The sequence below is a fragment of the Pyricularia grisea genome (genome assembly GCF_004355905.1).
Source record: "Pyricularia grisea strain NI907 chromosome Unknown Pyricularia_grisea_NI907_Scaffold_4, whole genome shotgun sequence".
Classification (NCBI taxonomy): Eukaryota; Fungi; Ascomycota; class Sordariomycetes; order Magnaporthales; family Pyriculariaceae; genus Pyricularia; species Pyricularia grisea.
Window position 1 is genome coordinate 906,199 of NW_022156718.1, and position 20,081 is coordinate 926,279.

Here is a 20,081-nt window from a genome sequence, read left to right on the forward strand (position 1 = left end):
CTGCACTGCAGAGTCGCTTGCTTGTCCTGCCGGCCTGCGGCTCACACTTGGTGGGAGAAGTTACCGCTCGAACCCAGCTCCATTGGTTGCATTGGGTAGATCACGCTTGGGCTTCTTTCCGGACAGGGGTACCATCCCTCTTCCAGACCCCCGTCGGACCACCCACGAAGGACCCCCCTGCCTTGTCTCCCTCTCCATAAAATACAACTGCAGGAGCCCTGTCACTGCTTGGCCATCCCCTGCCTTGGAGAGCAGCGACATATAAGTCTCGTCGCACCGCACCGCACACGCACCGACCCTGCCTTTGCACCTCGGGTCCCTCACGTCGCCTGAACAACATACGTCCAAGACAACCACTGTTGAGCCAAAGAGATGGAACTCATGGAGCTTGTCGACCAAGAGCCTGCCACTCGCCCCTTCCAGTGCGACTGGCAAGCATGCAACAAGGTACGTCGTCGTCGTCGTCGTTGTCGTCGCCACTCCCAAAGTTGTCTTCATCCGCCTGCTCTTCGCCAGACGGTAGAACCCTTGCACTTGGACAACTCGGACCCAAGACTCCCTACCACCGAGTACATCGAGTGGCTGTAGTCACTGCCCTCTGCTATCCCCAAGTCTTGTTGGACTTCCAACAGGAATACCAGGCCTGGCCTCATCGCCCAACCGCATTGGCACTTCTTTTAGCTGACGAGAATCTTCACATTGTATAGAGCTTCAACCGCAAGTCAGACCTTCAGAGGCATTACAGGATACACACCAATGAAAGGCCCTACGCGTGTATCACCCCCGGCTGTGGAAAGAGCTTCATCCAAAGGAGTGCCCTGACCGTCCACATCCGAACCCACACGGGAGAGAAGCCACACCAATGCCAGCACATTGGCTGTGGAAAGAGGTTCTCAGATGTAAGTCACTTGGATGTTGACTCGACCCGAGCATGGTCAAGAGTGATGCTGACAATGGGCAGTCCTCGAGTCTCGCAAGGCACCGCAGGATACACACCGGCAAGCGACCATACAAATGCTCGCACGATGGTTGCGCCAAGAGGTGAGTCCTCCCACAGAGACCCTCCCCGCTGCTTGATACTGACCCCTTCGACTGTAGCTTCTGCCGCAAAACCACGATGGTCAAGCACCAAAGGCGATCACATCAACGCGGTGGTCTGTCATCCGAGTTCGACGAATGCACTTCTGACTCTGGCAGCGAGTCGCCTCCCACTCCCCGCAGCGCCACCATGTCATGGGCACCTGCCGGCGTCGCTATGGCACACAGCCTTTCGAACCACGCGCTCCACCGCGCTCAGTCGTTTGCCGATTTCGGGCAGATGAACCATTTCGGCCTCCAGCAGCAGTATGGTCACCGACAGACGGTATCACAAGGCGCCCATGAGTACCACGGCCAACAGGTCCACCACGCACACCCCGACATGCACATGGTTCACAGGACAGCAGGTGTGCCGACACAACCGTACTACGTCACCGACCAAAGCAATCCTGGCGTTGCCACCATGAACACCAACACCGTCCAACAGTCATACCACCACCAGGTTCCCAGGCAGCAGACGGTGGATGGCAGGTTAAACCTCGAAGTGGTGACAAGCGCCCCGTCAGGCATGCCATCCTCGATCCAGAGCAGCCCCAGCAGTTTCTCAGCGGGATCTGGCAGGAGTCCTACCGCCCAGGACGGTTACTACACCCACCAGGCCCAGGCTGCGACCTACGCCCTCCACGCCGCGCACGCCGCATCAACCTCTCCGGTCGAGGCGCAGACCCCGATGGTGCCATACCCGCAAGCGATGCCCCAGATGTCGCAACAGGGACACCCGCCGCACGCACCGAATGTCCACGAGCAGTTCGCCCACCAAGCTCAAACCGGTGCCGAGGAGGGATGGTACAACGGTGTTTATCAATCACCAGTCGAGGTCACTACCATGGGCCAAATGCAGACATACGGGTCTGTCGCATACGATCCATGGAGCGGCATGAAGGCTGAGTTCGAGGACACCTCGATCCAGATGCCCAGCGCCAGGATCGAGAATATGTGAAGCGCCGGGCTTTGCATCTAAGGGAATGTCCTCCCAGCAAGTCGCAGACTTGGACTATCCCGGCCAACTGCGACAACCATATGAACGACGACAACAGTGCCGCACCGAAATGGTACTAGCATGTGCCGGACCGACTATCATCGGACTCGCTGTGCTTCCAACCGATATCTGTAATATCGAACCCTGGGCATTTCGAAGCCTCTTGTACCACCACTATTACTCTGCTTTGCCGCACTGGGCGGACGGCATCAGGCTTATTTTGTTTTGCGAGTTTTGCATTCTTTTTTTGCTTCGCGAGCACGTTTGCATATCTTTTGTCGATATATACCATCTTGTGATTGATAGCGTCGCCCCCGACCCGGGCGGAAGGGGCTCCACAGCACCCAGCGCATCGATCGTACATATCCTCCTTCACGACCATAAAGCGCCTGTCTGCAGTCTCGCGACTGCGTAAGGGAGAAAAGCGTCAATGCGATTTCTCAAAAAGTTGTGTTTTGTCGCCGTCTACGGGACACGCTCGTTAGAGACTTCTTTTGGAAAGAAGTGGCGCTCCAGCTGGTCCGCATCGCCGAACAACTTATTCGTAATAATCAACCACCACCACCCTCGTCATCATTCATGCCCCCGGCATCTCATGACCTTCGAGGTCACCACAACTCAGGGTCGCCTCCATTCCTATGCGGATTGTAGGCGTCTTGGGCGAATTTTCTTTGTCTCTTCATCGTCTTATTTTTCCAATTCTGCGTCTCTTTATTTGTTTATATTTCCCGGCTTCAACAACTTTCTGACGCATCGCCTCATCGACGGTACCGGGTGGTATCGTGGCGATGGGTTGACGAAGAAACGAGTCTCTCTGATAATGCAGATGAGAAGTGAAGGCCGAGCAGTACACGATATGGGGTGGGCCCCAAGAGGGCAATAGAGCTGGCCTGGAGAAGAAAAGAGATGAGAATAACAGGGAGGCAATGGAATGAACCCAGAGTTCAAGGGGAATAGAAGGATTGCTAATGAAATCAATGTAAGAGTTGAGGACCTGTGGAAACAGGTTGGTTAAGTGGATGAAAAAATCTGTACCAACATAAATATTGTTTATATCCTCATCATGTGTTCAATTTTTCTTGTCTTTGGAGGGTCGGTCGGGGTGATTTATCATGGTCTTGATTTCGGGAGGTGTTTTTGTTCTTTGTCTGTTTGTTTTTATTAGTTGTTGGGACACATACATACATACCTAGCTGTGTCAAGGTTGACCAGACTCATACATGTCACATATATAAGGATCGAGCATAGCGACGAAAGAATCTAGCTTCTTTAACAACAAGATTGTCCAAATATTTGTTCCCTGGGATGGGCTTTAATAGGTATGCAACGGAAGCGGAAGGTGAGTATCGATCGGTACGGGTTGTATAGGCCGGAAGATGCAATGTCATGTTTAGCCGGCGAAGCGTCGCGAGAGGAGGGGTTGTCTCAGAAAACTTGACATAACAAGCGGACTGCGTGGAAGAATCTCATTGCTGGAACGTTCATTACCCGAGCCGGGTGTCTGGAAGAACTTGTCCAGAAGGGGGACAGTGATGTGTAATAGATCGATGAGGGGTTTGCAGATAGAACAATAACTGTATTATTTTTTTCTTGTCTCTTCTCTTCCCTTCCTAGATGGGAGGCATCAGAGTGTAGAATGATATCTGGACTCGTGGCAGGTCGCGTGCAGACTATGAGAGAAGCCGATGAGATGTGTCGTTCGGGGGGGAAAGGGTACGTAGATTGGGCTTTTTTTTTTTTTTTTTTTTTCTGTCTGTGTGGATGTTGGAATGGATGGACATTTTGGTGTGTTGGTGTTGTGACTTGAAGGAAAACAGAAACATCCTCACATTTTTTTTTTCCTTGGATGACTATGGCTTAACCCAAGTAATTAATTACCGACGTCAGTGTCGATGGGGGGGCAGTGCAAGCTGGGCTAGTCTGGGCCCGACCGTTAGTCACGGGCTCGAATGTCACAAATATTCACGAATTTACAAATATTTTGTGGCTTTGTCCTCGGTACGCGTATAAAGACGTGGCAAACTTGACAATAGGTCAGGAAGTATGGATGCAGCTTGTATTTTGGTATTATTCATGTTTACGCGAGACTGGAAGTAAGGTAGGAGGTACCTATGTCTCTCCGGCCAAGCTGTGCAATACAGAATCGTGAATTCCGGGCCATCAAAAAACCCGATCGTTCCTTGCAATTTTGGGTCGATTGATTTGATTCACACACTTTCTGGCTCTCACCGAGATTTGCTAGAGAATGCAAATTAGAGCTCCAAGAAGAAATATTTATTATGTCGATTAAGAAGTTCAACAATATGTTCCGTCGGCCAAGAACAAAGATGAATATTGAGCAAGGGTCCAAGAGATGAACTTGAGACTGAACGCCGCAGGATGCTTTTTCGGAGGCGCGAACCTCGGTAACGTAAGGCCGAAGCTGCCGACCCCACTCGCTAGGTACAGTTAACCGTACAAATATATGGAGTAATTACTTGAGCGTGAGGTTGTGCAAGCAACATAATTCTGCAAGCAGCATTGAAGTAGAGAAAGGCTCTCTCTAAAAAAAAAAAAAAAAACAAATAATAGAAGAAAGAAAAAAGACGTCTGGTTTATTTCATTTTCTATTACAACAAATTAAAAATAAAAAGAGGAGAGAAAAAAAAAAAAAAAAACATGTCGGATGGTACAGCAAACCGGAGGCTAGAGGCCATCAGCCGCCAGGTGTCAGCAAGCGGCTCGGCCGGTGCATCGTCGTCGTCGTCGGCAAGTCTACCCAAACTCGTCAAGGTGGCCGGAGACTCCACAGCACCTAGGGCTCTGGGAAAGGTGGTCATAATCACAGGTGGGTGTGGCAACATTACATTTCCACCCACATTGGACATTGCATGCTAACTAACACGACACTTCAGGCGCCAACTCCCCCATGGGAATCGGCCGTGCCACGGCCCATCAGTTCGCCCAGAACGGCGCCCGGGCCGTCTACCTGTGCGACTTTGACGACTCGCACCTCGAGGCCCACAAGACCGAGATCGCATCTCTGTACGGCCCCTCGGTCGACGTCCACGTCCGCCAGTTCGACGCCTCGGACGAAGCGGCCGTCAAGGCCGTCGTCGACGACGCCGTGGCCCGCTACGGCCGGCTCGACGTCTTCTTCGCCAACGCGGGCATCGTCGGACCCGCGACCATGTTCCAGGACGTCGACGCCGAGGGCTTCATGCGCTGTCTCACCGTCAACACGCTGGGTCCGTTCCTGGCGGCCAAGCACGGCGCGGCGGCCATGACCAAGGTCGGCGGCGGGGGCAAGTCCGCCTCGGGCGGCAGCATCATCATGACTGCGTCGGTGGCCGGCCTGCGGTCCAACGCCGGGCCGACCCCTTACTCGGCCTCCAAGGCCGCCGTCGTGTCCATGGCCCAGACGCTGTCGTACCAGCTGACGGGTACCGGCGTCCGCGTCAACGCTATCTGTCCCGGCCTGATCGAGACGGGCATGACGGCGCCCCTGTTCGAGATGGCGAGGCAAAATGGCAACGACAAGAAGATCGGGCAGCTCAACCCGCTCAGGAGGGCCGCGCACGCTGACGAGGTCGCCCGCGTCGCCCTCTTCCTGGGAAGCGACGAGAGTTCATACGTTAACGGTCAGGCTTGGGCGGTGGATGGCGGTTTAAGTGCAGGGCACCCGTACGTCCCTGGAAAGATGAGCTAGATGATGATGGGGATGGGAGGAAGTATGTGATGGCTTTTTTCCCTTTCAATCTGGCTATAGTTCACACAATTTCATCGGTCAGCATTTTTTACGTCGTTTTATTCCTGGCCAATATCTGACAAGAAAAAAAAAAAAAAAAAAATTCGGTGCAAATCTAACTGTAAGATGTTATTTTTTTTTTTTGGGTTAGATGTAGATGGAAGATGCTGTAAAAGATGAAAGAACAGGTAGAAGAAGTCACTGTCAATTCCAGAAAATTATTTCGGGTTTGTCAAAGCAAATTTTTGACCCACCAACCCGCCGCCCACACACATACACCTCCAAAAGCGTCTCATTCACCACCATGACTGCCCAAGACGGAGCTACAGCAGCAACGACGTCCACCACGTTACCACACCTCCGCTGCCCGCGCCCTCCAAGGCCCAAAAAGCCCAAAGCCGGTAACCCAATCTCGTTCGCCGTGCAGAAATGGACAGCCTTACCCCGGGTCGCCAGGACACTGCAGGCCGTCGCCGTCTCGCCAACGGTGCTGGTCGACTCGGCGCCCAAGCGCTGGGTCGTCTACGAGCCCATGGCCCTGCTGCCCAGTGGGAGTTTTGCCTCGGACGACTGGCGCGTGGTCTTGGACGGTCGCCTGCTTGGTGGCGATAATGACGATGGCGACTTGTTAGCGGCCCTGTGGCGCGGCATCCTCGATGGCCTCTCGGCAAAGTCACCCCAGCCCCTGACGCACCTGGCCGTCAACGATGGCATCCCGCTCAACCTCCCAGCAGGTGCTGACGGCAGTGGTGGCGGTGATAACCCGACCGCCTCGAGTGGGGAAGCTGCTGTGGTAGGCGGCGGCGACATATCAACGCCACGGGAAAACATCCTGCGCAGCCCCAGCGGCCTGCGGATTCTGATTGGGGATTTCGGCCCCGAAGAGGCACCTCTAGCGCGTCATCCTCAGCCTCCAGGAGGAAGCAGTGGCGACCACGGCGACGACAACACATCCGAGGAAGCCATCTCAGATGAGGACTTTGACCGCGCCCTCTGGGTCTCGACCAAGCAAAACGGCATCTACCAGACGTGGGCGCCGCGGTGGACAATGTTCAGCCGCGGCAACGTCAAGGAAAAAGCTCGACTGCTGGCGTTCCACGACGATCAAGGCTCCTCATCGTCGGCACCAGGCACCACCACCACCACCACCACCACGTCGCGTCTGCTTCCACTCCAAGGATCTACAACAACGCGGCCCTGGGCGGTGGACCTCTACGCGGGCATCGGCTACTTTGTCTTTTCGTACGCCAAGCTCGGCATGCGCGTCCTGTGCTGGGAGGTCAACCCGTGGAGCGTCGAGGGGCTGAGGAGGGGCGCTCGGCGCAACGGGTGGAAGGTCAAGGTGATCAGGGGTAAGCGGGATCTGGCCAGGCCGACACCCGACTTGGTAGACGACGACGACGACGACGACGACCGCATCGTCGTGTTCCTCGAGAGCAACGTCGAGGCCGCGAGGCGGTTGAGGGAGCTGCGCTCTTCTTCCCCCGGCGGAGCTGGATTCTTCAATGTGCTTCACGTCAACTGCGGATTCCTGCCAACCAGCCAGCCGAGCTGGGAGGTTGCTGTGGATATCGTCCGCGACACAAGGGGAAGCTGGCTTCATTTGCACGAGAACGTGGCGGACAAAGACATTTCAGATCGGGGCAAGGAGATCGAAAAGGTGATTCGAAGCCACATTGACCGCGGTAGAACCTTGGATGACGAGGACCGGTCCCAACGAGTGGCTCTGGAGCATACCGAGCTGGTCAAAACATTCGCCCCTGGGGTCTGGCATTGTGTCTTTGACGTCTACATTGGCATATGAGATAGATTCTCATCCTTGCAGAACATGCACATTGCTGATCAAATAGCCAAAACACCCGAAATGCCATTAAGCGGTAGGAATGAACACTTTATAGCCGACCCGGGAAATATTTCGAGGACTACTTGAACGAGTGTTCTGGCTATAAGACCAACGTCTAGCCGTATGCTGTGATCTTCCAGCCCAAATCTCTGTCGCTGTTACCTTTGGTCTCGCACGTCACCATCCAGGCCTAAATGGTTATCTGAGAGTGGCGGATTTCAGACGGGCAAACCCTTTCCATACTGACAGGTTGAGAAAGTGCCTCCAGGCTTTACGACTGCGCGATCAACTTCAAATCTACTGGTATGGCTACTCCAAAGCTGAGATTGCGAACCCCGATGTGGCGTCTTCAAACCCAATCAATTAGGGGAGAAAAGGGGCGAGATCCATGGACTACGCACGCATGCACTCGCAAAAAAGTAAGCGTCTGGGCCAAACGACGGGCCTCAAGCGCGGTATATGAAGCCCAACTCTACCGATCGAGACCGGCCCAATGCCTTGCCATCTATGAGTCAGAGCATGCCAGCCAATTCCAGCGAAGAGGCGTTGGGTAGGGGGGCATAAGGGGCAAGCTCACCAAAGAAATGGTGTGGTGCCAAAAGTTCCCCTTCACAGCTGCTGCGGGTATTTGCTAGTATTCTTTCTATTCGAGCCTAAAAAAAAATAATAATAAAAATGAACCTCAACGCCTGTGCGGAACCTCACAAACGATTTGGAGGTAGTCAAAAGATTTTCCCTCCCAAACTGAGAGATATGTGCCTATTTGCCAGTCATCAGCATGGATCAGCACCATCAAGGGATGCAAAAAGCCTTTTGGAATCTTCTCGGGAGAAGCTCAAAAAGTAGTGTACCGAGCCGTGCCTAAATATTTTCGTCGTATGCGTCGGGGGTGGCTGGACCTTGCGAGATCGTGATCGGGGGTTGGTATGGATGTGTCTGTGTTTGTTCGTGTTGTAGCCTAGTATTTTGTTTGGTGGGTGAGGATGAAAGATTTAACCCGTCATCTTGTGTGTTACTGTACTGTGAAATGATCTTGTCGGAAAGCTCAACCAAGTATATGGGAACAACAGGGGGGTCTGTGATGTCCTACAGGATCCGTGAGAGTCAGCACGGAAACATCGTAAAATGCGCGGGGGCCAAGGGATTGTTAAAACATACCTAGTCGGCTGGGATCGTTGCACTGCTCTGGTCTCATGGCCGTAATTAGTGTTTAGATAGCTTTTGTGCGCGAGAACAAACTGCTGTAGAATGCGTCTACGACGGGCGCAGCAGTAATCATACGGCCGCCAAAGTAGCGGCCATTGAGACCCTTGATGGCGTTCTCGCCTCCCTGAACTCTGTCGAATTTTAGGTAGATATCGCCCTGCGAGTTGGGGTCCAGAGAAATGTGCACAACATGCCCATACTTCTCCTCGGCCTCCTGCCGAACATCTTCTTCAAGCTCCTTGACCCAGTCGTCGCCTTCTTCTCTGCAAGCGGAAAATCTGGTCAGTACTTGAATCACAGAGCTAGGATTAGACATGAGTGAAAAGAAACTTACTCGGCAGGGTCAAACATGTTGTGCAGTACCACACAGCGACTGGCCTGGTTAACATTGCTGATAGGCAGGGGCTTGACCTCAGTCCTGGGCTTGAGAATCTGTCTCTCAGGTTGCGCGGTGGAGGGTTCGTCAGTTCTGGCAAGTTTTCTCATGAGGGCATCTCGACTAAAATTGTTGAAGTTGACACCAGCGACGTCAGTGTCATCCAGAGCACTGGCGCCGCTACCCTTGTCGTTGTCTCGCCCGCCAGCGCGGTCAAAATTGGAAGGTTGGCCAGCAGCACCTCTGCCACCGGATCCCGAAAACGCGGAACCTTGGTACTGCTGCTGTCCATTGGGACCCTGGAATCCCCGCAGCAGGTTGGCCGTAGATTCGGGGGTGAACTTATCGTTGCCAAGGCCAACGCGGATGGGACGACCTGCTAGATCAAATCCATTCATTTTCTCTAAAGCCTCACGAGCTTGGGTAGCGTCACGGAATCTAGCACGTAGGTGGTCAGCCCGGCAAAAGGACAGAGAGCTAGCAGATAACCTAGGTGGCTGGCAAGAAAGAAAATGAGAGGGCAACAAAGACTTACTGTACAAACCCGTAGCCTCTGCTACGGCCGCTGTCGTCCTTTTGAAGTTGGACAAACTCGAGCTCACCAAAAGGCTCGAAAACGTTCTGAAGATCCTGCTCAGTGATGCTGAAGTGTATGTTGCCAACGTACAAGCGATGAAAGGGGACCGAGGTCTGCTGGGTTCCGGTGGTCTCCGTTTTGACGGCACGATTCTTCTCGGCCTCGGTCGGCTGCACGATGACGGGGATACCTAGCAGTTTTTGACCAGTGAGCTGAAGCGCAGCAGCAACGGATTCCTCGGTCTTGAATTCAACGTAGCCAACTCTGTCGTCAAGTTGTTAGTTCAGTTGTGCAAACCAACAGAAAATTCAAAACAAGCATTTTAACAGTCAGATAACAACTTACCCCTTGGACCTGTTACTAACGCGGTCCTTGACAATCTGAGCCTCAGCAACTGGACCAGCCTTCTCAAAGAACTCCTTGAGCTCCCGGGTACGGAGACGAGCGGCAAGCTGTTGAACAAACACGGTACGACGATCACGCTCATCCTCAGTCAGCGCGGGGGGGCTGGGGTCCCTAGATCTGCTACCCCTACGGGCACGTCGGCGGTCGTCGTCTCGGCCGCGTTGCGAGCCGCGCCTGTCATCGTCGCGGTCGCGGCGACTATCCCTAGGTCTGTAGTAGCGGTTCGGCGAGCGGGAGCGGGATCGGGCGCCGCGGTAGTAGTCACCCTCTCCTCCCCTGTGACGGCGCGAGCGGCGAGAATCTCTGTCGCGGCTGCGGCTGCGACGCCTGTTTCTGTGAGTACTGCTGCCTGCGTCGCTTCGGGGGGTTCGGTCAGCCTCGCTCTTGGGCGTGCGGCTGCCGCGACGTCGACGGTCGCGCGAAGAGTCGCGGGGGGACCTGTCTCGGTCATGACGGGAGCTCCGGTCACCGCGTTCGCTACGGTCGCCATTCGTGTGGCTGTCGCCATTGGAGGTGGCCTTCTTGTCCTTGCTACTGTCCGCGCCATTAGCTGCGGCGTCCAACAACGCTTCTACGTCCAAATGGGACATTTTTGGTTGGGTTTTTGGTTGGGCTGCTGAGGACAAGTGTCCAAGCAGAGGGGTAGTAAGATTTGACAACAAAAAAAAAAAAAAAAAAAAAAAAAAAAAAAAAAAAAAAAAAAAAGCACAGTTTGAAAATGGAAACGAGGTCTGGCGGGAGGTTCTCAATTTTGGGTTTCAAAATGAGATGCGGTCGTGCCGGGAAATGCAAAGCGAGCGAGTGGGGGATGGACGGGAGAAAATCGGCGATTTACCCCCAAGTTGCTGATAAAATAAAATATTACCGCCGAACCGTCAGCGTCGCGGCGTGACCGCGGAAATCAGGCTAAGCTAAGATTGTACCCAATTTACTATTTGCTGGGTGGGGTCACGTGCTTTTACTTGGCATTTTGGCAGGGGTCTGGCTTAATTGACGGAGCTGTATATGGCTTTGAGGGTGGCTGGTGTTTTTACCTGGTCAGCCAATCGCTTCGAGAACCGATTGACGAGGTGGAAGAAACTTGTTGGCTGACTGACACCTGCGGTAAGACCTAGGCAGTTTTATGGTTCTAGAATAACATGTTAGTTCTAGAGCCAGAAGCGGTCTCAGTACTCATTCTTCAGCTTTTGGGTGGCGCTAATTTCGATAGACATTTTGTATACTTTAGTCTAATAGCGGGTGCCACAACGCCATGCGGCGAAACCGGTTCGAGGTTTATTCACCATTTATTTTCTCTCAGGTAGTAATTACCAGCTACCAGTACCGTCGCCTGACCTATGAATTAGACTGATTTGAGATACTTGCAATGTTTTTCGTTATTATTAGTGTATTCCTGGTATCTCATTAAGCTGCCATAACAGCTGAAAAATGTCTAGAGTTTGAAAAGAAACGCATCCGCCCTTAATAACATACAGGTGCAGGGGAAGAAAAAAAGTAACCAAGAAATCAACCACCAAAAACGACGCGGTGGCTTTATCCTATATCCTATTCCACTTCACTTGGTCTTGACAACAGGCACAAGCTCCGTCCCAAATATCCTGTCCCAAAAGCGGCTGGTTACGCCAAAGCCGTTCTCGTAGTCGAGGAAGTGGTGCTCAAGGTGGTATTTCTTCAAGTCCTTGTACCACAGGGGTAGATTCTTGTGGTGCAAGAAGTAGTGGGTGAGGTCGTAGCAGACATAGCCAAAGATTCCACCGCAGAAAACGGCGGTTCCGACGTGCCAGTTGTACCAGAAGATAGTGTGTGCAAGCTTCCAGAATGGGAATGCCAGGACGAAAAACAGGGTTGGGGGCATCACGAGACGAAGTTTATCCATAGGAAGGTAGTGGTGGACGCCATGAAGGAGGAAGTGGGTGGTAATTGCCACACGGTTGTCTGGGAGGTACCTAAAAAAAACACGCCATAAATCTTGTTAGTGTCTGTTGCGTTCAATCAGGTGAGCTTCGGTTCCAAGGGGTACATACTCGTCAAGGTGGAACAGGAAGCGATGCAAGACGTATTCAATGAGCGTCCAAAGAGCAATGCCAGAGCACCAGAGCGCCGCGAGGTTGAGCTTGCTTTCGATGCCCTGACTGGCGAGGTATGTTCCGTACGTGACTGGCGGCAGCCACACAATGGGGATCACCCACCAAGCCGTCTTGCTCAAAGGCTCTAAGAAGTTTCCAAAAAGAGGAGCAGATTCGCCACCCTTGTAATGCCTGGGTCTGTGGACCTGCTCCAAGTAAAACTCTTTGCTGAAGCCCCCGAACCATACTTGCATTAGCAATGGCTTGTTGAGATCGAGAAACTTGTGCTTCTTGTAGTCTCCCGTGTAGTCCGTCTCCTTGTTCAGGTCCTCTTCACACGACATTCCAGTTCGGGGATGTACTGGTCGTCCTTTGGCATCCACAAGTTCAGGGGTTTGGACACCGCTAGATGAACCCTTGACGACACCGTTGCCATTCGCCTTTCCGTTCGAAACGCCCTTTTCAGACTTGAGGAAGCCCACCAAAGACTCCTCGAGAATCTCGTATGCGGCTTCAGTATGAGTGTGGGAATCCTCATCCTTGAGGATAGCACCGATGTCCTTTCCAGCATAGTCAAGTACTAGATCGGCTCCGCCGGGGTGGGCGTCGAGAAAGTCTGTCACATCATAAACATTTTGGCCGACTGTGACATAGCAAGACTGGTTGGTATTGTGCGCCTCGACCTCGGCTTGTGTGAATGTTGGGAGTGTGAGCGACGGCATGTTGGGCTGTGGTTTTCTTTGCGGGTGCGTCGAGTGAAATGGTATCGTTAACACCGGATCAATCGGCTTCAAGGAAAGAGTAAAATGTAAACTATCTCTGGATTCGGTGCAGCCAAAAAAAGAAACAAATCTCCAGGGCAGCACTGAAGCGATAAGGAGAGAAAAGAAGGCACCAAATGAAGTCAATCAAATCAAACGTAACAGCAGGCAGTGAATGTCCTAAATATGAGTTCTAGGAAAGAAGCGGCGGCGTTTTCTCCCTGCAGCTGACAATAGGGGTTCAAAAATTCCCGTCGCGATGGGGCGCGAAATGAGACTTAGCGCAAGAAAAACGGGCGAGGGTGGCGTTACCCCCGACCGATAAAGGGAACTTGGAGGATCCGTCGAGTGGTACCACTTCATTTCTTGGGAATTTAATTTTCCCATGAAAACTGCCGTGCTGAATCTCATCCACCCAACAAGTGTGGAAACATCAGACGACTGGTTAATTGATCTGGGCACATATGAAAAGCTTGACAGAATCGGAAACAAAAGGGAAACTTCGAGTTACATTTCATTGACACGGCAGACAGCTGAGAAGGCTCGATTGACCGGTGACTATCAATTATCAATGAAAAAAGCCAAAGATTTTTGTCTTTTCTACCCAACGGGTCATTTTTCTACATACCTTTGATTGCAATCAAGCAATTGCCACGACCACCCGATCGGGCCGCCAAGCTGGTAATTGAGTTGGGCTCCACTACAGTCAGTGTGCCCTCCCTGTCTGTCAGCTTTACCACTACTACTGGTATACAACTGGTGGTACACAATAGAAAGCCCCTCCACTGGGACTAACGCTAAATGGCGGGGCACCAACCAGCAACATACACCACGCAACTCGTTTGTTTGTTTGTTTAGTGAGGCAAAGACAAGTTCAACTCTGTTCAACTATTGGTGGCGACGTTTGTTGATTGCTTAAGTATTAGACTAGACCTTTGTAGTGTATGTAGGCCTTAGGCAGCCAATCAAGTGAATGATTGCTCGAAATCGATCTTAAGCTGAGAGCATTCACCGTCATCTCGTCGTAAGCTTGCCAGGACTGATGTATTACATGCATTTACGCACCTCTGGCACCTTAGTTGTAGTTTTTAACGTCCCCACCATTGAACTCACCTACCGGTCACTCCTCAACGGCCTTGTCCTAGCAAGGAAGCAAGCATTTCACAACTTGGAGCTTCTTTATTGCTTGAGGGTCAAGGAGCAGACCCTAACAAAAAATTCCGGCTGCTTTCGCATTCTCTAGCATACCACTGCTACCTTCGAATTGTTTCTTTACTGAGCAACAAAATCAACCTCACCGATCATGGCTGTATCCCAGATGCGATGGGGCACCGTGTTGCTCGTCCTGGGCATCGTGCTTGTCATGATGCCCGGAAAAGCGGCGGCATTCGGCGCCGGCAACATTCCATCCATCTCTCAGGTTGAGGGCCACAACTGGCGCCATGGAGGTCTGTATTCCTGCGCGATAAAGAACGCCAAGACTGTAGAAATAGTCGGATGCGACTGACATATGCCTTCATTTGACAGATATTGAGGATATGCTTCAGACTGTCTTGTTCCTCAAAGGCAAGAAATGGTCATCCAAGAACATTTCACGCGTTTACTTTGGCAACTGGCTTCGAGACTACTCCCAAGCTGTTGATGTAGGAAGTCTGAAGGGGGTCAACGCTGAAACTGTGAGGATATTGGTTTGGGTCCTGTCGTTCCTCTCCTTTGGTTACGCCACGGCAGAGTTTGAAGTGACGGCCGATCGCCTCGGAGTGTACCGACCTGAGGAACACATCGACAACCCTCTTGGCTATGGCGACGGCAAGGACGCGCGCGAGTTTGACCCTCGGCTTCGCGGCCCCGTCGATCCTCGCGAGGTTGAAGTGGACCCCCGAACTGGCATGAAGAACTACATCGCCAACGAGAGCGGCGGCTGGGCTACCAGTGTGGGCTATCTCCGGTTCAGCTTTGCTCGATCCATCCACTTTGGTCGCGTTTATACCAACGGCAGCCGGCCGGGAAAGGAAGAGGATCTATGCGAGGCTTTGAGATGTCTTGGACAGGCGTTGCACTGCATGGAGGTATGTGATCTGGTGTTATATGGAGCAAATCTTTGCTTCTAACCCCCGCGGTCTGACCTGTTCACCTCAAACTACAGGACTTCTCGGCACACTCCAACTATTGTGAGCTGGCTCTACGAGAACTTGGTCACCATGATGTGTACCCACACTGCGGTACTTCGACTGAAATCAACTTGAATGGCCGTCGGGTTTATCCTCTTGTCACTGGTTCGTATTGCCACACCCTTGCGTCACATCTGGTACCTTTATCCTATCTAACAACAAAGGCAGGCACATTTGGAGCTGTTGACTTTTTGCATTCGGTGATTGGGTAAGTCTTGCTCATTGACCATGTGCAACTTGTGGTCCTGTAGGTAGTTATGACTTTATTAATATTGGGAGCTGACATTTTTCTGTTCCTAAAGCGAGGCCACGGACAATTTGACCCAGTCCGAGGTTGACGAGATGAACGATGCCCTGATTTCGGCACAAAACCTAACCAAGCCGGGCGCAGGTGATGGAAGTCGATCGCTGTTCGGATCCTCTGGGGACAGTACCAGTGGCTTTATATCACTGGTTGACAAACTTCCAGGAGTTGGCAACGGATTTGCTAGCGAGGCCAGAGCTCTCCAAGCCGCGTCGGCAGCTCAGGATCAGCAAAACCAAACACTCAGCCGGGCCAACCAGGTCCCCGGAATGAGTCCTGATTTCGATGCTGTAGCAACAGCCAAGAAGATATATCCTATTCTTGCTTTCCGGGACAAGATTGTCAGGGCTATCAGCGACACTATCTCCAAGATTCCTGGTATGGAAAAGCTCCTCGAGCGTATCGGTGAAACTCTCACTGCTTTCGTTCTTGGTCTTCTGGCGCCTTTTGTGCGTCCTATTATCAATGGTGTGTCCAAGGTTTTGAAAGATGGTTCATCTGGTGTAATCGCCAGCTCTTCAAACTCTCAGCTTGAGCCATGGAAGGATCCGTCGTGCTCTAACCCCACGCACTCCATGCTGGTGAGTACCTAGTCCCAGTGTGAATGATACGCTACTGCCGTGCAGCGTATACATCGGAAAGCTGCTAACCTGACGCAAATCATTCAGAGCAAAGATCACTTCACAAACGTGCTGAACTCATGTGCCGGTCGTGTTGCCTCGACGGTGCTTCAATACGTTGTCCCGTGAGTATATACATGTCTATGACAGGTATCGAAGTCGATCGACTCAACTCTGAGACCACGGCTAACGTATTTTGACTACTGTAGGCGTGTTCTTTTCGCTTGGGAGAATCCGGGTGTGCCTGTGGATGAAGTAGTCAACGACGTCATCCGAGCCTTTCACCACCCCGCAGCTCGCAATGAACAGATCGATATTCAAAAACAAATGTTCGAGACAGTGAGGAAATGGTCTAATGAGTCTCATCAGGTCATCCGCCTCCTGTCCTCGGAGAGTGTCAAAGCGGGCAAGAACCACGTGCTCTCCAACGGCCAAACAGCGAACAAATCTCTCGGTGGCCACGACGGGCACGCTCATGGCCCTACTGGATTCCCCGCAGCCGCGATGCGTGAACTTGGAGGACATGGCAAGGTATCGGGCTCTCTATGGTCCCAGGTCAAGACTCGCGATATGGGTGCCATGAGCAGCGGACCTTCAGGAGCGGCAGCGCCCCCGGAGCCCGACTATTCGACCCGGCCGCAGGCAGACACTCAGTCTTCTTATAACCAGCCGGTCCCTCCTGCGGCTTATGGCTACGGTCAGCCCGCCCACCAGCCGCCCTACGGCCAACCCCAGGGATACCAGCCGCAGCACCAGCAACACCCTCCTCAGCCTGCATACGGCAGCGCCCCATATGGTGGACAATCGCCGTACCCACAGCAACCTCCGTACGGGCAGCAGCCTCCTTATCAGCAGCAACCTCCCTACCAACAGGCGCCGGCGCCGTACGGACAGCCATCGCCATACCCACCGCAACAACCGTATCCGCAGCAATCCCCATATCCGCAGCAGCCTCCATACGGCCAGCAACCGCCGTACCAACAGCAGCCTCCTCATGGACACCAGGGAGGTTGGGGACAGTATCCAGGCCAGAGGTACTGATCGGGATTACCGGGAACGGGTTCTTAATCTTTGGTGGGACTTTCTTTACGATATCATTCATGGGATTCGACAATATCATGGTACATAGGCCTGGGGCAAGGAACGTCAGAACATTGGGGTGGGCCATTCGGGTTTATTAGTCGCTCTCTGGACGAGGTATGAATGGAACCTGATCCGGCTTTCTACACCTATATGAAGAGAAAGAAAAGAGAAAAAATAAAATAAAAAAAATAAACAAACAAATAAACGCTCTTTCTATATGCCACTTTGTTCAACGTCAAAGCCAAGTCTATTCAATATAAAAAAAGATTTCGCTTGCTAGACCCTAGCTAGCAGTGGGGTTCAGTAAGACCAGTTTCCCCTCGAGCAGAGAACTCAAATCTCGATACAGCCGAGCTATCATCTCCTCCTGCCTCTCGGGTTCTGCGCCTCGGTCCTGCGGATATCGCGTATCTCCTTGGTACCAAGACTGCCGAGCCCACCCTCGCTCCGGCGCTCCCAGCCGCCTAGACGCACGACGAGGCAAGTGGCATTGTCTCCGTCTGCCGAAACCTCGGTGGCGTAGTCAACGACGTCGCGGCCGCCCTGCTCCGGGGTCTTGGCCTCCTTGACGACGTCGACAATCTCCTGGTCCGACAGCGAGCCTGAGACGCCGTCGCTGACCAGTACGAGGAAGCTGTATTCGGCGGGGCCCATCTCGGTGCGGCACAGCTCGGGCTCGGCCGATACGCCGACGCGCTTGCTCTGCAGGTCGCCAAAGGCTCGCGAGTTGGCGAGTCCGCTGAAGCGCTCCTCGCCGAACGAGTCGGTGGCGACGCTGGACCCAAGGAAGCGGCTCAGGCGTCGGGCCTCGGCGGGCGACGACGGGTGATGGTCCGACGTCAGAGCGCGGGCGAGCCCCGTGGCCGTCTCGCAGAGCAGCGCGCGCGTGTCGCCGACGTGGGCCACCATGAGGGTGCTGCTGGCCGACGGCTGCCAGAAGGGGGCGGGCGTCGGGGTCGAGATGAGGGCGACCGAGGCTGTCGAGCCACCCTTGAAGCGCGTGGGGCCGCCGATGCGGTGTCGTCGTCCCGAGTCGGGGGCCACGTGGTGGGGTGCGCCAAGGACCTCGTCGTTATTGACGGGCGACTCGGCGAGCTTGGGATCATCCGGGTCCGGCTTGCGGGCTTGGGCCGTGATGAAGTCTAGATCAGCCCGGAGGAAGGCGTAGGTCAACACCGACTCGATCGTAACGTCTGTGCCTGGCGTTTCGGTCGCGTCCGTTGATGGGTCCGAGGTCGATTCTAGTGAGCTCTTGGTGATGCTGAAGTGTGCAGGCTTGAAGCGTCGGAAGTATCCCCCGACCGTGTTTTTGTATTCATCGAGCAGTTCCCGCTCGAGGAGTAGCGCTGAGGGAACATCTGCAGTTACTGGCTGGGGATCGATACTCTCTATTGGCTCTGACGTCGGAGGCTTGTTGCCAATAATGCGACCCTCCTGGTTGGGTTCGGGAATGTTCATCCGCGACTTGACGTCTTCTGGCCCTTTGATATCCACCCCTCGCTTCTTATCGTCGTGCTGCCTTGTCTCGGCCCCTTCATCACCAGAACTCCAACCACCGCTAACAATGCCGCTGGCGTTGCCACTCGGTGAGTCCCTGCGAAGACTACTGCCTAGCCCAAACCGCACGGCAGCGTCCTCGATGTAGGAATGCAACTCATCCCTCAGAAACTCGGAACATTCGGTGCCCCCGTGGCCGTCAAAGACACCAAAATAGAATATCTGCGGATCTCCGCTACTCTTGCTGTCCGCAACGCTCCCCTCACCTGTAGTTCTGGCAGACGAGCGCGACAGACTGACGGGTACACGCCTTGCAAAGGCCGGCAGGTCGATGGTGCCAGCCTGGTTGGTGTCCTCGTTGTATTTGCGCTGGCCGCGCGAGTTGTGTGCGCCAAAGTGGTGCTTGGCGCTGCGCAGCGGGATGCGCACGACGGTCAGCTCGCGAGCGGCCGGCGACCTAATGGGATCCGGGGCGGAGGCTGGGCTGGCCTCGTCTGGGCCAGGAGTGTGCGGCGTTGAGGCGCTGCGTGGGAGCTTGTGGTGTGGGCCGGAGCGCATGCGAGGATCCGGGTGGACGGAGGATGAGGGAAGGTGGGTCACGAAGTAGTTGTGGAAGTGACGTCGTTGTTGGTAAGAGGAGCTCAAAGAGCTGCGACTGTTGCTGATGCAGCTGGCGACATTGTCGCTCGTACCTGGCCGTTGAGCTACAGACGCCCGATGTCTTCTGTGGAAGTGGAAATGCGACTGGGGGTAACAACGACGGCAACTATGCGACGAAGTGTAGACGAACATGGAGATGAAGCTCATCATGGCGGTGAGTGTGTCGGTGTTGGGATCGTCGTGTGTTGTGGCATTCCTCATCGGCATTGAATGTCTCGACCTGCATGTCCATTGCTGCGGCGCTCCGACTCTCGCTCTCGCTATAGCCGAGGGGCGTAATGGAGGAGCCATTGGGTTGCAGTCGAAATTGCGTGTTTGTTGCGTGGCATGAAGTTTGAACCTGACCTTCGAAATGGGATTTTCTGGGCAGAGCTTTTGCCGATTGTGATCTGTGCCTGGAGCTTCCGATGGTTTTTTTTTTTTTTTTTTTTTTTTTTTTTTTTTGCTTATGCGGATCGTTGTTGCATCGGTCGGTTGAGATGGGTTGTGTTGAGTTTGTTGCGTTTGGTATCTGGCTTGCTGTCAGCTTTCCCAGGTACAGCCAGCAGCTCAACCACGTGCAATCATGTTGGTTGGACCTCACCCAAGGAAAACTGACAATGGTACGGTGCCCTGTACTGTACGATGCAGTAACAGTAGGTCGGTAGAGCCGCCCGCTGACGTATGCTGAGCAAGTGCATGGCGCCTCCACTGGTAGACTCGATGCAA

General features: G+C 53.4%; 7 protein-coding genes across 7 annotated transcripts; 4 read left to right on the forward strand and 3 right to left on the reverse strand.

Annotated features, from left to right (window-relative positions):
- Positions 1 to 372: 372 nt before the first annotated feature.
- On the forward strand, positions 373 to 2,038 carry PgNI_07004 (uncharacterized protein; the record flags this gene model as incomplete). The annotated part of the gene is made up of 4 exons (XM_031127022.1): positions 373 to 447; positions 708 to 899; positions 962 to 1,041; positions 1,099 to 2,038. The coding sequence occupies 4 exons, from the start codon at positions 373 to 375 to the stop codon at positions 2,036 to 2,038; spliced, it is 1,287 nt and encodes a 428-aa protein (XP_030981243.1).
- Positions 2,039 to 4,735: 2,697 nt separating this feature from the next.
- Positions 4,736 to 5,765, forward strand: PgNI_07005 (uncharacterized protein; the record flags this gene model as incomplete). Its single annotated transcript, XM_031127023.1, has 2 exons — positions 4,736 to 4,904; positions 4,972 to 5,765. 2 exons carry the CDS (start codon positions 4,736 to 4,738, stop codon positions 5,763 to 5,765), a joined length of 963 nt encoding a protein of 320 aa, XP_030981244.1.
- A 343-nt stretch (positions 5,766 to 6,108) lies between these two features.
- Positions 6,109 to 7,608, forward strand: PgNI_07006 (uncharacterized protein; the record flags this gene model as incomplete). The annotated part of the gene is made up of 1 exon (XM_031127024.1): positions 6,109 to 7,608. The coding sequence occupies one exon, from the start codon at positions 6,109 to 6,111 to the stop codon at positions 7,606 to 7,608; it is 1,500 nt and encodes a 499-aa protein (XP_030981443.1).
- Positions 7,609 to 8,857: 1,249 nt separating this feature from the next.
- Positions 8,858 to 10,801, reverse strand: PgNI_07007 (uncharacterized protein; the record flags this gene model as incomplete). Its single annotated transcript, XM_031127025.1, has 4 exons — positions 8,858 to 9,116; positions 9,188 to 9,667; positions 9,765 to 10,070; positions 10,152 to 10,801. 4 exons carry the CDS (start codon positions 10,799 to 10,801, stop codon positions 8,858 to 8,860), a joined length of 1,695 nt encoding a protein of 564 aa, XP_030981454.1.
- Positions 10,802 to 11,515: 714 nt separating this feature from the next.
- PgNI_07008 (uncharacterized protein) lies at positions 11,516 to 13,991 on the reverse strand. Its single transcript, XM_031127026.1, has 2 exons — positions 12,236 to 13,991; positions 11,516 to 12,157 (listed from the first exon to the last, which is right to left on the reverse strand). The coding sequence occupies exons 1-2, from the start codon at positions 12,997 to 12,999 to the stop codon at positions 11,767 to 11,769; spliced, it is 1,155 nt and encodes a 384-aa protein (XP_030981424.1). The 5' UTR covers positions 13,000 to 13,991; the 3' UTR covers positions 11,516 to 11,766.
- A 128-nt stretch (positions 13,992 to 14,119) lies between these two features.
- On the forward strand, positions 14,120 to 18,072 carry PgNI_07009 (uncharacterized protein). Its single transcript, XM_031127027.1, has 7 exons — positions 14,120 to 14,486; positions 14,566 to 15,107; positions 15,185 to 15,314; positions 15,378 to 15,417; positions 15,512 to 16,094; positions 16,182 to 16,258; positions 16,343 to 18,072. The coding sequence occupies exons 1-7, from the start codon at positions 14,342 to 14,344 to the stop codon at positions 17,172 to 17,174; spliced, it is 2,349 nt and encodes a 782-aa protein (XP_030981456.1). The 5' UTR covers positions 14,120 to 14,341; the 3' UTR covers positions 17,175 to 18,072.
- PgNI_07010 (uncharacterized protein) lies at positions 17,574 to 19,664 on the reverse strand (the record flags this gene model as incomplete). Its single annotated transcript, XM_031127028.1, has 1 exon — positions 17,574 to 19,664. The coding sequence occupies one exon, from the start codon at positions 19,662 to 19,664 to the stop codon at positions 17,574 to 17,576; it is 2,091 nt and encodes a 696-aa protein (XP_030980807.1).
- Positions 19,665 to 20,081: the final 417 nt, after the last annotated feature.